Below are 15,117 nucleotides of genomic sequence, written 5' to 3'. Positions count from 1 at the left end.
TACACTTTTCTATAACCAGTGACAGACGTGAACAACTGTAATATTTTCTACTAGTCATAATAAACAATACCGATACAGCATTCTGTAATCAATGATGGTCATGTGAATGACTGCAATATTGTCCACTGGTCATAATAAACAATACTATAAAGCTTTCTTTAAACAATGACAGTCATTTGACCGACTGTAATAGTGTCCACTGGTCATAAAAACAATATTATTAAGCTTTCTTTTACCAATGGCAATCATTTGACCGACTGTAATATTGTCCACTGGTCATAATAAATAATATTATAAAGCTTTTTATAACCAATGACAGTCATTTGACCGACTGTAATATTGTTCCCTGGTAATAAAAACAATATTTTAAAGCTTTCTTTAACCAATGGCAATCATTTGACCGACTGTAATATTGTCCACTGGTCATAATAAATATTATAAAGCTTTCTATAACCAATGACAGTCATTTGACCGACTGTAATATTGTTCCCTGGTAATAAAAACAATACTTTAAAGCTTTCTTTAACCAATGACAATCATTTGACCGACTGTAATATTGTCCACTGGTCATAATAAATATTATAAAGCTTTCTATAACCAATGACAGTCATTTGACCGACTGTAATATTGTTCCCTTGTAATAAAAAACAATACTTTAAAGCTTTCTTTAACCAATGGCAATCATTTGACCGATTGTAATATTGTCCACTGGTCATAATAAATAATATAAAGCTTTCTATAACCAATGACAGTCATTTGACCGACTGTAATATTGTTCACTGGTCATAAAACAATATAATAGAGCTTTCCTTTACCAATGACAATCATTTGACCGACTGGAATATTGTCCACTGGTCATAATATACAATATTATTAAGCTTTCTATAACCAATGACAGTCATTTGACCGACTGTTATATTGTGAACTGGTCATAAAAACAATATAATAAAGCTTTCTATAACCAATGACAATCATTTGACCAACTGTAATATTGTACACTGGTAAAAAAAAAGCAATACTTTAAAGCTTTATATATCCAATGGCAGTCATAGGCCGACTGTAATATTGTTCACTGGTCACAATCATCCCGGTTAACATCATAATAACCTCTAGAAAAATGTGTTTAATCATATACTTGTCATTAATATCAGTACACTTTTCTATAACCAGTGACAGACGTGAACAACTGTAATATTTTCTACTAATCATAATAAACAATACCGATTCAGCATTCCGTAATCAATGATGGTCATATGAATGACTGCAATATTGTCCACTGGTCATAATAAACAATACTACAAAGCTTTCTTTAAACAATGACAGTCATTTGACCGACTGTAATATTGTTCACTGGTCATAATAAGCAATATTATAAAGCTTTCTTTAAACAATGACAGTCGTTTGACAGACTATTATATTGTCCACTGGTCATAAAAACAATAAAATTAAGCTTTCATTAACCAATGACGGTCATTTGACCGACTGTTATATTGTCCACTGGTCATAATAAACAATACTATAAAGCTTTCGATAAACAATGACAGTCATTTGACCGACTGTAATATTAACAAAACTCGTACAGCTTTCTTCAATCAACGACAAACGTGTAACGACTGATATATCGACTATTTGTCTTAATCAATATCAGTTCAGCTTTCTATACTCAATAAAAGACAATTGACCGACTTTCTCAACTGGTCATAATTAACAATACTGGAAGGGCTGTCTTAAACAACAGACGTTTGACCGACTGTAATATTTTTCACTGGTAATTTTTAACAATACTATTACAGCTTTCTTAAATCAACGAGAGACATGTTAACAACTGTAATATTGTCTACTGGTCATAATTAACAATACCGGTACAGCTTTCTATAATCAATGACAGACATATGACTGACTGTAATATTGTCTACTGGTCATAATTAACAATACCGGTACAGCTTTCTATAATCAATGACAGACATATGACTGACTGTAATATTGTCTACTGGTCATAATAACAATACCGGTACAGCTTTCTATAATCAATGACAGACATATGACTGACTGTAATATTGTCTACTGGTCATAATTAACAATACCGGTACAGCTTTCTATAATCAATGACAGACATATGACTGACTGTAATATTGTCTACTGGTCATAATAACAATACCGGTACAGCTTTCTATAATCAATGACAGACATATGACTGACTGTAATATTGTCTACTGGTCATAATAACAATACCGGTACAGCTTTCTATAATTGTTAGAAATTACGCACAGAAGAACGTTAACGTAACGCGCCATCATTTTAGATCGGACGTCGTGTTCTTATGACGTTAATATTGTATCTTTAGTCTTCAATACAAATTCATACAGTTTAGACGTCTTTGTTATTACATGCAGTTTTTAGTAAAACCACTTTACGATATTGGTACCGTGACCAGATGAAGATGACTACAAAGCTTAAATCTATTCGAGCGGGACACAGAAGCGCAGTTTCTAGGATTTTAAGAAGATTTGAGGAGAGAAGTGAAACAGAAGATAAACCGGAAGAGGACGAGTTAGAAACAATTTTGGATACATTGAAGGAAAAGCAAGATATTCTAAAGGATTTGGATAAGAACATTTTGGATAGTGTACAAGAGGAGGATATAGAGCAAGAGATACTTGACACAGATGAGTATAAATTTAATTTAGAGACGAAAATACGCAAAATTCGTAAATTTATTCAAGCTCAAACATCAAATTTAAATGCAGCCGCTAGAAGTTTTTCGCCACACAATGAGATACTGCAACCCATTCAAAATGTTGGTCCTGTATATAGCATAAGAGATGACTCACAAAATACTGACCTCAATTTCACGTCTTTACGTTCAAATTCAAGCGTCAATAGCAGCAACTTTCATAAACTACCGAAATTGAATTTACCTACATTTGACGGAAACGTACTTGAATGGCAATCCTTTTGGGATTCTTTTGATTCCGCAATTCACAACAACAACACTCTAACCGACGTTCAAAAGTTCAACTACCTAAAATCTTTACTAGAAGGAGAAGCGTCATACACCATTGCCGGATTTGCTCTTACGCACACAAACTACAACAAAGCTATTGAACTCATACATGAAAGATTCGGACAAAAGCATAAGATAATTCAGTCGTACATGCAAGCATTACTAGACATACCCGCACCAAAGAATACGCTTACGCACCTTAGAAGCTACTACGACAGGACAGAAACATACATACGAGGCCTTGAATCTCTCGGACAGGCTCAAGACTCATACGGCTCGTTATTAGTACCAGTCATACTCAACAAAATGCCCAGTGAAATACGCAAAAACCTGACTCGTGAACACGGTTCAACAGATTGGTTTCTCGGTGATCTTAGGAGATCTATCTTTAAGGAGCTGGCCATTTTAGAGTCTGGTAACAGTACAGAAACAGGTGAGAGTCCGAGCGCTACAGCTACGTTCTACACAAATACAAAATCACGTAAAATCTGGCCAAAAAACAATTCAACCAATTCAACACAGAAATCTCATACCATAAACTGTGCATACTGCAAGGAGCCCCACTATTCATCAGAATGTACTAAATATACTGATCCAAACGACCGCATGACAATTGTAAAAAAGGAAAGACTGTGCTTTAATTGTTTAGGGCGACACAGTGTAGCAGATTGTAAATCAAAATCAAACTGCAAAAAATGTAAAAGACGTCACCACACAAGCCTATGCAACAAAGACCACGACAAAGAAACTGCAAGTACAAGTAGTACATGTACAGTACAAACACACAACGCGGAGGAATCTGAGACAACAGTTTTATATTCATCTCTAGGCCGTGATCGCCCAAATGTTTTGTTGAAGACCACAATTGCACCACTAAACTACAGAGGACAAACAATTGACACCAATATACTTTTCGACGAAGGCGCCCAAAGGTCGTTTATAACTAGGCAAGTAGCAGATACATTAGATATAAGACCAACAGGAAGAGAGGCAATAGCATTATCGGGATTTGGAGACACTGACAAGAACAGCAGAGTTCAACAACTAGATACTGCAACAGTTAAGTTACAGACTATTTATGGCGACCATATTTCAGTAGATGTTTTAATTGTACCAAAAATAGCCGCACCATTGACGACTTACATTCATACTGCCAAAACTATGCCGTATTTACAACATTTAAGATTAGCTCACGCCGTAAATAAAGATGCATCATTTGAAATAGGATTACTTATTGGAGCTGACCAATATTGGAACATAGTTGAGGATGAGAACATCAGAGGCGAGGGACCTACAGCAGTAAGGTCCAAACTAGGATATCTACTCTCAGGACCTCTGAAAGGAACCCACTCAGTGAACACAAACGCATCAATGATGAATGTAATTGTTTCAACCAAACGAGAAGAGTTTGATCTAGAAAAGTTCTGGAAGATAGAAACAACTGGGACCGAGAATATGGACGCCGATTTTAAGTTTAATCAGGAATTTCAGGACGTGTATGAAAAAACTTCGATCCGTTACTATGACAACCGCTATTTTGCAAAACTTCCATGGAAAGAGGACCACCCAACACTACCATTGAATAGACATATTGCATATCGACGGACAGTAAACGTTGTTAATAGATTAAGAAAAGATCCAAACATGTTAACAAAATATGGAGAAATCATCGCAGAACAGCAGAGAAGAGGCTTTATAGAAAAAGTTGACGACAAAATTCCACAAGACAGAAAAGTACATTATATTCCACACCACCCGGTGAAAAAGGATTCTGCAACTACCCCAATAAGAATAGTGTACGACTGCAGTTGCCGTGAAACACCTGATATCCCTTCACTGAATGATTGTTTACTAAACATTCCACCAAATCTGAACGACATAGCTGCAATACTTCTCAGGTTTCGTCTACATAAATATGCAGTAACAACAGACATCGAGAAAGCGTTTCTTAATGTGGGACTAGAAGAAAAGGACAGAGACGTTACAAGATTTTATTGGTACAGCAACCCAACAGACCCAACAGGACAGTTAGTAACTTACCGTTTTAAATCCGTTCTTTTCGGTGCAACATGCTCTCCTTTTATTTTGAATGCTGTTTTGCTGAAACATTTGAAAGACAACGTGTGCACCTGGACAGAGAGGTTAACAAATGACCTGTACGTCGACAACATTATTTCAAGTTTTTCAGAAGAAAACGATTTAATAAATTACTACAACCAGACTCGACCATTATTTGCCAACGCAGGATTTAATCTTAGATCATGGGCTTCAAATAGTGAGATATTACAGGAATTTGCAAGAAAAGACAGTGTTGTGGACAATGACAAAATTATCAAGGTACTTGGTTTAAAATGGAATGCTGAGAAAGACACAATTACATTTGCTAAAAAGGATGCACTTGGTAATAAAAACAAAGCTGTTACAAAACGAGATGTACTAAAACAGACATCTAGAATATACGACCTGTTGGGAATTTTAAGCCCAATCACAGTGAGAAATAAAATGTTTTTACAGGAGTTATGGACGAATGGACATGATTGGGACCAGTCGTTATCGTCAGAATTTACAAAACAATGGACAGAAATCGCTCAAAATACAGAAAAGGCGCTAGAAACGGAAATACCCCGCATGTACCTTCAAGGAGAGGAAGATATTTCGAACTCAACCCTACATATATTTACTGATGCAAGTGCTAAAGCTTACGGAGCATGCGCATATATTGTGACAGAAAAACAAAGTTCGCTTGTTATGGCAAAAAGCAGAGTTGCTCCGTTAAAACAGATAACAATACCAAAGCTAGAGTTAATGGGAGCAGTAATTGGCGCAAGGTTATTGGATTATATAGGAAAAAATATACATTTTTCTACCGCATTTTTATGGACTGACAGCCAAATTGTCTTGCAGTGGATGAACACAACAAAACCGCTTAACGTCTTCACAAGAAACAGAGTACAAGAGATCAAGAAACTTAAAGAGAAATACCAATGGAAATATTGCCCAACGAACTCAAATCCAGCTGACCTTTTATCGCGTGGAGTAGACTTTGATAAATTTGCCGACAGCGACCTCTGGTTTAAAGGACCAACGTGGATTAACGAAGAAAACTTGTGGCCTAAGTGGAATGGCAATGAAACAATAATTCTTACAAATTTAGAAGACACAGAAAATACACAAACTACCGAGGATAACACAGACAGGAATTCTATTAACATTGCCCATATTTCTGGAATAGTAGACATTTCAAGGTTTGACACTTCCAATAAGTTGCTACATGTTACTGCCTACGTCATCAGATTTATTGAAAATTGTAGGACAAGACAAAGGACCACTAGTCAATTGGCCGTGAATGAAATAGACAGATCAGCATTAATGTGGATAAAAGATATTCAACAAAACAGATACTTGGATATTTACGTCGATTTAGAAAGAACTGGAAAGTCAAAACATTCTCTGTTCAAACAACTTAAATTATATTTGGACGAGGACAAATTAGTTCGTTGTGCGGGAAGAATACACAATGCACCGATTAGCGATATGGCGAAATATCCGATACTTTTACCAGCACATGACAAACTCACAAATTTGATAATACAAGATGCACATAAGCGAAGCTTACATTCAGGAGTTAACGGCACAGTTACATTATTGAGACAATCTTACTGGATACCGCAAATCCGTCAAAACGTGAAAACTATTTTGCGTAAATGCGTCACATGTAAAAAAGTTACAGGACAACATTACCGTACCCCAGAAGCACCACCTTTACCAAAAGACAGACTGCGCGAAGCGCCTCCTTTTACTGTTACTGGTGTAGATTTTACTGGAGCGTTAAAAGTAAGGAATAAGAATGGAAAAGACAGTAAGGCATACATATGTCTTTTTACGTGCGCTAGCACCAGAGCTGTACACTTAGAAATAGTTACAGATTTAACAGAAGAACAGTTTATTTTAGCTTTCCGTAGATTCTCAAGTAGGAAATCACTCCCAAAAATCATGTTATCTGACAATGCGACAACATATGTAGCATCAGCGAAAGAAATTGAAAGGCTAACTTCATCACCAACACTTCAAGCAACATTGAATAGTCAAGGGACAGAGTGGAAGTTCATACCGAAGCGAGCGCCTTGGTATGGCGGTTTTTGGGAAAGACTTATTGGATTAACAAAAAATTGTATCAAGAAAGTTTTAGGACGATCTTATGTGAGTTTAGATGTACTTAATACTACAGTAATAGAAGTAGAGGCGATTCTAAATGACCGTCCGTTGACATACATATCTACAGATCCGATAGACGAGGACCCACTGACTCCATCTCATTTATTATATGGAAGGAAAATCGTATCATTACCGTATCCTAGCAACCAACACGTCGACGACAACCTTGTACAAGACTTTACGCATTCTTCCTCAAACAAACTTTATACAGTACAATGCCAGATAATTAAGTATTTCTGGTGTAGATGGAAGAAGGAATATTTAACCGCTTTACGCGAATTTCATCGCATCAACGGTAATAAGGAACAGGATATCAAAGTTGGTGACATCGTTCAAATATACGACGAAACTCCCAGGATTAATTGGCAACTAGCTATTATAAAAGAACTTGTTTTTGGACAAGATGGACTCATAAGGTCAGTTATGTTAAGAACGAAAAACGGAATAACATCAAGGCCAATAAAGAAACTTTACCCTTTGGAAATAAGTACGAATGAAGTCAACACATGCGACACAAAGGAACAGGATCATGATTCAAACTCACCGAAAGATCGCAAGGCAAAACGTGTAGCAGTAGAACGAATCAGGACTTTGACTACAGGGAGAACATGAACAGATAATCGAACGTTAAATTCAAAGTGACATTATATTATGAACTGTGGTAAAAGTTTTTTTAACCGAGAGACTTTAATTATTTTACAAGTTTTAAATTTTTACTTTTCGTGGGCCGGAGAATGTTAGAAATTACGCACAGAAGAACGTTAACGTAACGCGCCATCATTTTAGATCGGACGTCGTGTTCTTATGACGTTAATATTGTATCTTTAGTCTTCAATACAAATTCATACAGTTTAGACGTCTTTGTTATTACATGCAGTTTTTAGTAAAACCACTTTACGATAATAATCAATGACAGACATATGGCTGACTGTAATATTGTTTACTGGTCATAATAACAATACCGGTACAGCTTTCTATAATCAATGACAGACATATGACTGACTGTAATATTGTCTACTGGTCATAATAACAATACCGGTACAGCTTTCTATAATCAATGACAGACATATGGCTGACTGTAATATTGTTTACTGGTCATAATAACAATACCGGTACAGCTTTCTATAATCAATGACAGACATATGACTGACTGTAATATTGTCTACTGGTCATAATAACAATACCGGTACAGCTTTCTATAATCAATGACAGACATATGGCTGACTGTAATATTGTTTACTGGTCATTATAACAATACCGGTACAGCTTTCTATAATCAATGACAGACATATGACTGACTGTAATATTGTTTACTGGTCATAATAACAATACCGGTACAGCTTTCTATAATCAATGGCAGACATGTGACCTACTGTAATATTGTCTACTGGTCATAATAACAATATCGGTACAGCTTTCTATAATCAATGACAGACATATGGCTGACTGTAATATTGTCTACTGGTCATAATTTACAATACCTGTACAGCTTTCTATGATCAATGACAGACATATGGCTGACAGTAATACTGCCTACTAGTCATTATAAACAATACCTGTACAGCTTTCAATAATCAATGACAGACATGTGACCGACTGTAATATTCTCTACTGGCAGTATAAACAATACCGGATGGTACTGCTTTCTATATTTAATGACAGACATGTGACCTACTGTAATATTACTTGTCTCATTGGCACTCACATCACATCTTCCTATATCTATCATAAACAATATTGGTACAGCCTTATTTAATCAATGACAGACATATGACTGACTGTAATATTGTTTACTGGTCATAATTAACAATACCGGTACAGCTTTCTATAATCAATGACAGACATATGGCTGACTGTAATATTGTTTGCTGGTCATAATAACAATACCGGTACAGCTTTCTATAATCAATGACAGACATATGACTGACTGTAATATTGTTTACTGGTCATAATAACAATACCGGTACAGCTTTCTATTATCAATGACAGACATATGGCTGACTGTAATATTGTTTACTGGTCATAATAACAATACCGGTACAGCTTTCTATAATCAATGACATACATATGACTGACTGTAATATTGTCTACTGGTCATAGTTAACAATACCGGTACAGCTTTCTATAATCAATGACAGACATATGGCTGACTGTTATATTGTTTACTGGTCATAATAACAATACCGGTACAGCTTTCTATAATCAATGACAGACATATGACTGACTGTAATATTGTCTACTGGTCATAATAACAATACCGGTACAGCTTTCTATAATCAATGACAGACATATGGCTGACTGTAATATTGTTTACTGGTCATAATAACAATACCGGTACAGCTTTCTATAATCAATGACAGACATATGACTGACTGTAATATTGTCTACTGGTCATAATAACAATACCGGTACAGCTTTCTATAATCAATGACAGACATATGACTGACTGTAATATTGTCTACTGGTCATAATTAACAATACCGGTACAGCTGTCTATAATCAATGATAGACATATGACTGACTGTAATATTGTCTACTGGTCATAATAACAATACCGGTACAGCTTTCTATAATCAATGACAGACATATGGCTGACTGTAATATTGTTTACTGGTCATAATAACAATACCGGTACAGCTTTCTATAATCAATGACAGACATGTGACCTACTGTACACATTGTCTACTGGTCATAATTAACAATACCGGTACAGCTTTCTATAATCAATGACAGACATGTGACCTACTGTAATATTGTCTACTGGTCATAATTAACAATACCGGTACAGCTTTCTATAATCAATGACAGACATGTGACCTACTGTAATATTGTCTACTGGTCATAATTAACAATACCGGTACAGCTTTATATAATCAATGACAGACATGTGACCTACTGTAATATTGTCTTCTTGTCATAATTAACAATACCGGTACAGCTTTCTATGATCAATGACAGACATGTGACCTACTGTAATATTGTCTACTGGTCATAATTAACAATACCGGTACAGCTTTTTATAATCAATGTCAGGCATGTGACCTACTGTAATATTGTCTACTGTCATAATTAACAATACCGGTACAGCTTTCTATAATCAATGACAGGCATATGACTGACTGTAATATTGTTTACTGGTCATAATAACAATACCGGTACAGCTTTCTATAATCAATGACAGGCATATGACTGACTGTTATATTGTCTACTGGTCATAATAACAATACCGGTACAGCTTTCTATAATAAATGACAGGCATATGACTGACTGTAATATTGTTTACTGGTCATAATAACAATACCGGTACAGTTTTCTATAATCAATGACAGGCATATGACTGACTGTTATATTGTCTACTGATCATAATTAACAATACCAGTACATCTTTCTATAATCAATGACAGGCATATGACTGACTGTTATATTGTCTACTGATCATAATTAACAATACCAGTACATCTTTCTATAATCAATGACAGGCATATGACTGACTGTTATATTGTCTACTGGTCATAATTAACAATACCGGTACAGCTTTCTATAATCAATGACAGACATATGGCTGACTGTAATATTGTTTACTGGTCATAATTAACAATACCGGCACAGCTTTCTTTCATCAACGTCAGAAGTGTTAACGACTGTAATATTGTCGGCTGGTCATAATTATCAATACCGGTACAGCTTTCTGTAGTCTATACTAGAGGTGTCACCGACTGTTATATTGTCAACTGGTCGTAATAAACAATACCGATACAGCTTTTCTAATATTCAACAATGGACGTGTGACTGACTGTTGTATTTTCAACTGGTCGTAACTAGCAATACCGATACAAAAGTCTATAATCAATGAATGACTTTGACCGACTGTAATATCGTCTACTGGTCATCCTTAATCATTTACCGGTACAGCTTTCTACAATGAAAATTTGATATTTCCATAATCATTGAAGTAACTAAATAGTGCTGAATGTTTTATATAATAGATACTGTTCCTTTAACAATGACAGAACGTTTATGACGTGACAGGAAAGACTTACAACGTTAATAAGAACATAGTAACGTAAGTCTGAAACGTGTAGGAGAAGTCGGCTGTAACATGGATGATGATGGGAAACGAATGTCTTTGTATGGTAAGAGTGAACCAAATCCAGGAGAACTAGATGGAATATGGAAAAACGTATTGTCAGTAAGTATAGGTTTCGCCACCATTCTGTTTGCGTGGGTAACAATTTCCGTAATTCTCCCGATCAAAATACCGTATAGCGGGTTATTTTCGCGGGGTGTAAATTTTCGCTTATTTTCGCGGATAGAACAAAATCGCCAAAATAAATTCCGCCAATTTAAAAGTGTACATGCAAAGGTAATGTTAAAAATGTTGAGTCCGCCAAAATAATAACCGCCAAAATTTTTCGTATACCTTATTCAATGAAAAACGCGAAATTTTACACCCGCGAAAATAACCCGCTATACGGTATTCATGGTCCCCTGACGATACGTTCCAGTCCTTTACTGACCTTAAAAGGGTTTTAAGTTCCAAAAGTCAATCAATCTACTTACACACATATCTACAAAGGAAGATCAATTACTGCATTTTTTCTATTTTATAGTTGAAAGGAAGGAAGTGAATAGCTTAGAGTGTACATAATTTAATGATTGTATATTGGCGAATGTTTTAAATGTATATAACTTTGAGACGACTTGCTGCCTTGCCCGGCAATGCGCTAAGTTTTCACGGGACCATACACATTCAGCATGAATACGGTTCCTTTCTTGGAAGAAGAAGAAGAAGAATATAAAAAGAAGATGTGGTAGGATTGCCAATGAGACAACTGTCCACAAGAGACCAAAATGACATAGACATTAACAACTATAGGTCACCGTACGGCCTTCAACAATGAGCAAAGCCTATACCGTATAGTCAGCTATAAAAGGCCTTGATTACTAGCATATTGTAGAAGAAAAACGAATTAAGCGACCCCATGATAATACTTTATTTTTCATTTTTCCATAACTTTTAAAAAAAGAGTATGATCAATGATCAAAAAGTAACCATATTTAAGGAGGCAATACTATACCTGGAATTATCAACAATATTACCTAGATGACCTATCAACAACCGACGATTAATACTGTTATTCTGCAATTGTACTGTCATATAAAATATAATTATTTTTTCAACAGAGAACGGAAAGAATAACAAGAAATCACTTGGCTACAGTCGGAGATGGCTCGAGGCATTGGCGAGGCATAAAAACGTGGTCACGGTCAGAATTAGACCCTGTTTGTACTACCGTATACGACCACAGAAAACGAGAAACTGTTGTAAGTATAACACAAAAGGAATGTAAATTTTACATAAAAATAATTTCCCCCGACTTATTTTATTTTTGGTGTGTAATGTTTTGTTATTGTTGTTTTTGTCCATTTTTGATCGCTGTGTTGTCTGTTTTTATTGGTATTGTGGTTTTTGCGTCTTTCCTTTTATTTGTTACTTAAAATCTTACTTGACAAAATCATATCTAAATGGATGCATAGTATTTTTGTTTAGAATTTGTAATTAGGCTTAATATCCGTAATAACTACATTATAATGTATGAAAATGAAGCTGAGAGACTGAAGGTTGAAAGACTGACCAAATACAGCATCGATATGAAATAAACTTCTGGAAATATTAGAAATGTTTGTATTTTTCAGGCTGATGTATTATCAACTTATGACCGCCTTTTTCACATACAATATGGATATGACAGTAAACTGCATCGTGACGACAGGGGCAGGATACAAACTATCGGGTTGTCAGTTCAAGACGAGGTATAAAGCTTTTCTTATTTTTAAATCAAACAGTGAGGTAACTACTGCAGAAGCAAAACAGGGTAAAATATAAAGGGGACAAGAGGTGGTTCATTAACAGTTAACAAAACATATATTTTCAAAACAATAGTTCAAAAAAGCATAAAACACCTTTACAGAAAAGATCTGGCCCTCCTTATTTAAGTTTGAATTCGAAGCCAAGCGTCACAACGAGACATTCGGAGACGCGAACGTTAGATGCAGTTGGGCTATTTTAGGTTGTCTCACGTTTATTAGGAAAAACAACCTTGTTTCTCGTTTTGTATATAGACTAGACCATGGGTTTTCCCGTTTGAATGGTTTTACACTAGTCATTTTTGACGCTCTTTATTGCTGTTGGGTGTGAGCCAAGGCTCCGTGTTAAAGACCTTCTTGACCTATAATGGTAAACTTACATTTTTACAAGCTGTGATTTGGGTGAAGAGTTGTCTCATAAACACTCATACCACATCTTCTTTTATCTATCAACTAATAATTACATTAGATGTAAGTTTCATTATAATACGTTATTCTGATTGGCTAACATGTTATTCCGTAAACAATTGCATCAGACAATAACATTTATCATGCATGATGACACGAGGTCCCACAAAAAAGTGCACAGGTGAATTAAATAAAACTGGATAAAAATCGTGTTTTCATGATTTTAGCTTTAAAAAATGAAATTATAAGTATTGAATACTTCTTTTTGAAACTTTATAGGGTGGTAAAAGCGTTGACCGTGCGTACATTTTTAGAATGAAGCGCGGAAGCGCTTCATACAAAATGTACTTCGGTCAACGCTTTTACCACCCAATAAATTTACAAAAAGAAGCATTCAATTCTTAAATGAATTGTTAATAAGTAAGTAAGTAATTTCTATTGGTTTAAAATCCAAAATACAGGATTGATACCAAGACAATACATAACATACACAAATACATATCATACCAAATTCATAAACATTGTATACTAGTATATACATATATATATGAGGAGGTGGTACCACAAAGTTATTTAGTACTTAAAGCATTTCTATGATTTCAAATATGTTCCATACTGAAGCCCTTTACAAATACCAATATATTTTTGTTTCCAGGAACAACAGAGGTTTATACCTGTGCTGTCCTCGTCACATTACGGAAGTCGTCTAGATAAACCATTGGAGTCTTTCTTCAGGAAACACAGCAAAATAGAACATATATTGAAAGGTTTTTATTACAGAAGAGGAACTGGATTACCTCCCTGTGATATCTAGTTAGAAATAAACTTAAAGAACGTGGTGGAATCATATTTGTGTGTTTTTTTTTATCAGTTCAAATGTAAAACTGAGTTAAGTCTTTTCAAATGGTGATACATGCTAGTATATAGAATCAATAATGCTAGAATATAACCATTTCGATTTACACAATAGAACAAACGCTGAAATGTCTCGCCTACCTTACACTCACCATAGATAATATATCGAAATTTTTAAACAGTTATTCTAAAAGTAACACATGAATTTGACATATATATATATATATGAAAATTTGTCAGAACTGATTTGATCTAATAATCTTAACGAAACTGCTAAGTGTGTGTTATTGTGAACATATTCCAGAAATCTGCATTGTACTTTCGAAGATCACCTAAATAAATAATGTTTTCAAGTTGACGAACGAGCGTAGTGAACGAGTTCAAAAATCTTCATAATGTGTCGACCAGCTGATTATTTACAACAATTATAAGTCGTGATTACGAGTATGCTTTCTCTTGATAACCAGCCAGCTTAGTTGTTATAATGCGTATATTTCAGTCGTGATAAAAACTCTACTTCAAGTGCACAAATCTTGATTCCCATAGATTTAAAAGTTATATCTGACCACATTTACAAACACAAAGGAAAATATTTTAACAAAACTGAATTCTGTAAACAGGTTTTCTTTTTTTGTCATTTTAAGGGAAAGGTTATCTAGAGGTGCTGTCTTCTCGTGGTATTCACAAATGATGATTATATCGTAATATTTAATTAAAGAAATACATGTAATGAAAAGTGGTGCGATTGTCAATGAGAAAACTATACA

General features: G+C 35.0%; 2 protein-coding genes across 2 annotated transcripts; both read left to right on the top strand.

Moving 5' to 3' along the window:
• The first annotated feature begins 2,440 nt into the window (after positions 1–2,440).
• LOC134723089 (uncharacterized) lies at positions 2,441–7,831 on the top strand. The gene has a single exon (XM_063586729.1). The coding sequence runs from the start codon at positions 2,441–2,443 to the stop codon at positions 7,829–7,831; it is 5,391 nt and encodes a 1,796-aa protein (XP_063442799.1).
• A 3,400-nt stretch (positions 7,832–11,231) lies between these two features.
• On the top strand, positions 11,232–14,344 carry LOC134722088 (uncharacterized). The gene is made up of 4 exons (XM_063585557.1): positions 11,232–11,408; positions 12,404–12,544; positions 12,917–13,033; positions 14,151–14,344. Exons 1-4 carry the CDS (start codon positions 11,319–11,321, stop codon positions 14,307–14,309), a joined length of 507 nt encoding a protein of 168 aa, XP_063441627.1. The 5' UTR covers positions 11,232–11,318; the 3' UTR covers positions 14,310–14,344.
• Positions 14,345–15,117: the final 773 nt, after the last annotated feature.

This window comes from Mytilus trossulus, chromosome 6, assembly GCF_036588685.1.
Source record: "Mytilus trossulus isolate FHL-02 chromosome 6, PNRI_Mtr1.1.1.hap1, whole genome shotgun sequence".
NCBI lineage: Eukaryota > Metazoa > Mollusca > Bivalvia > Mytilida > Mytilidae > Mytilus > Mytilus trossulus.
Note: the sequence above shows the minus strand (reverse complement) of the source record. Positions and strands in the feature narration are given on the sequence as shown.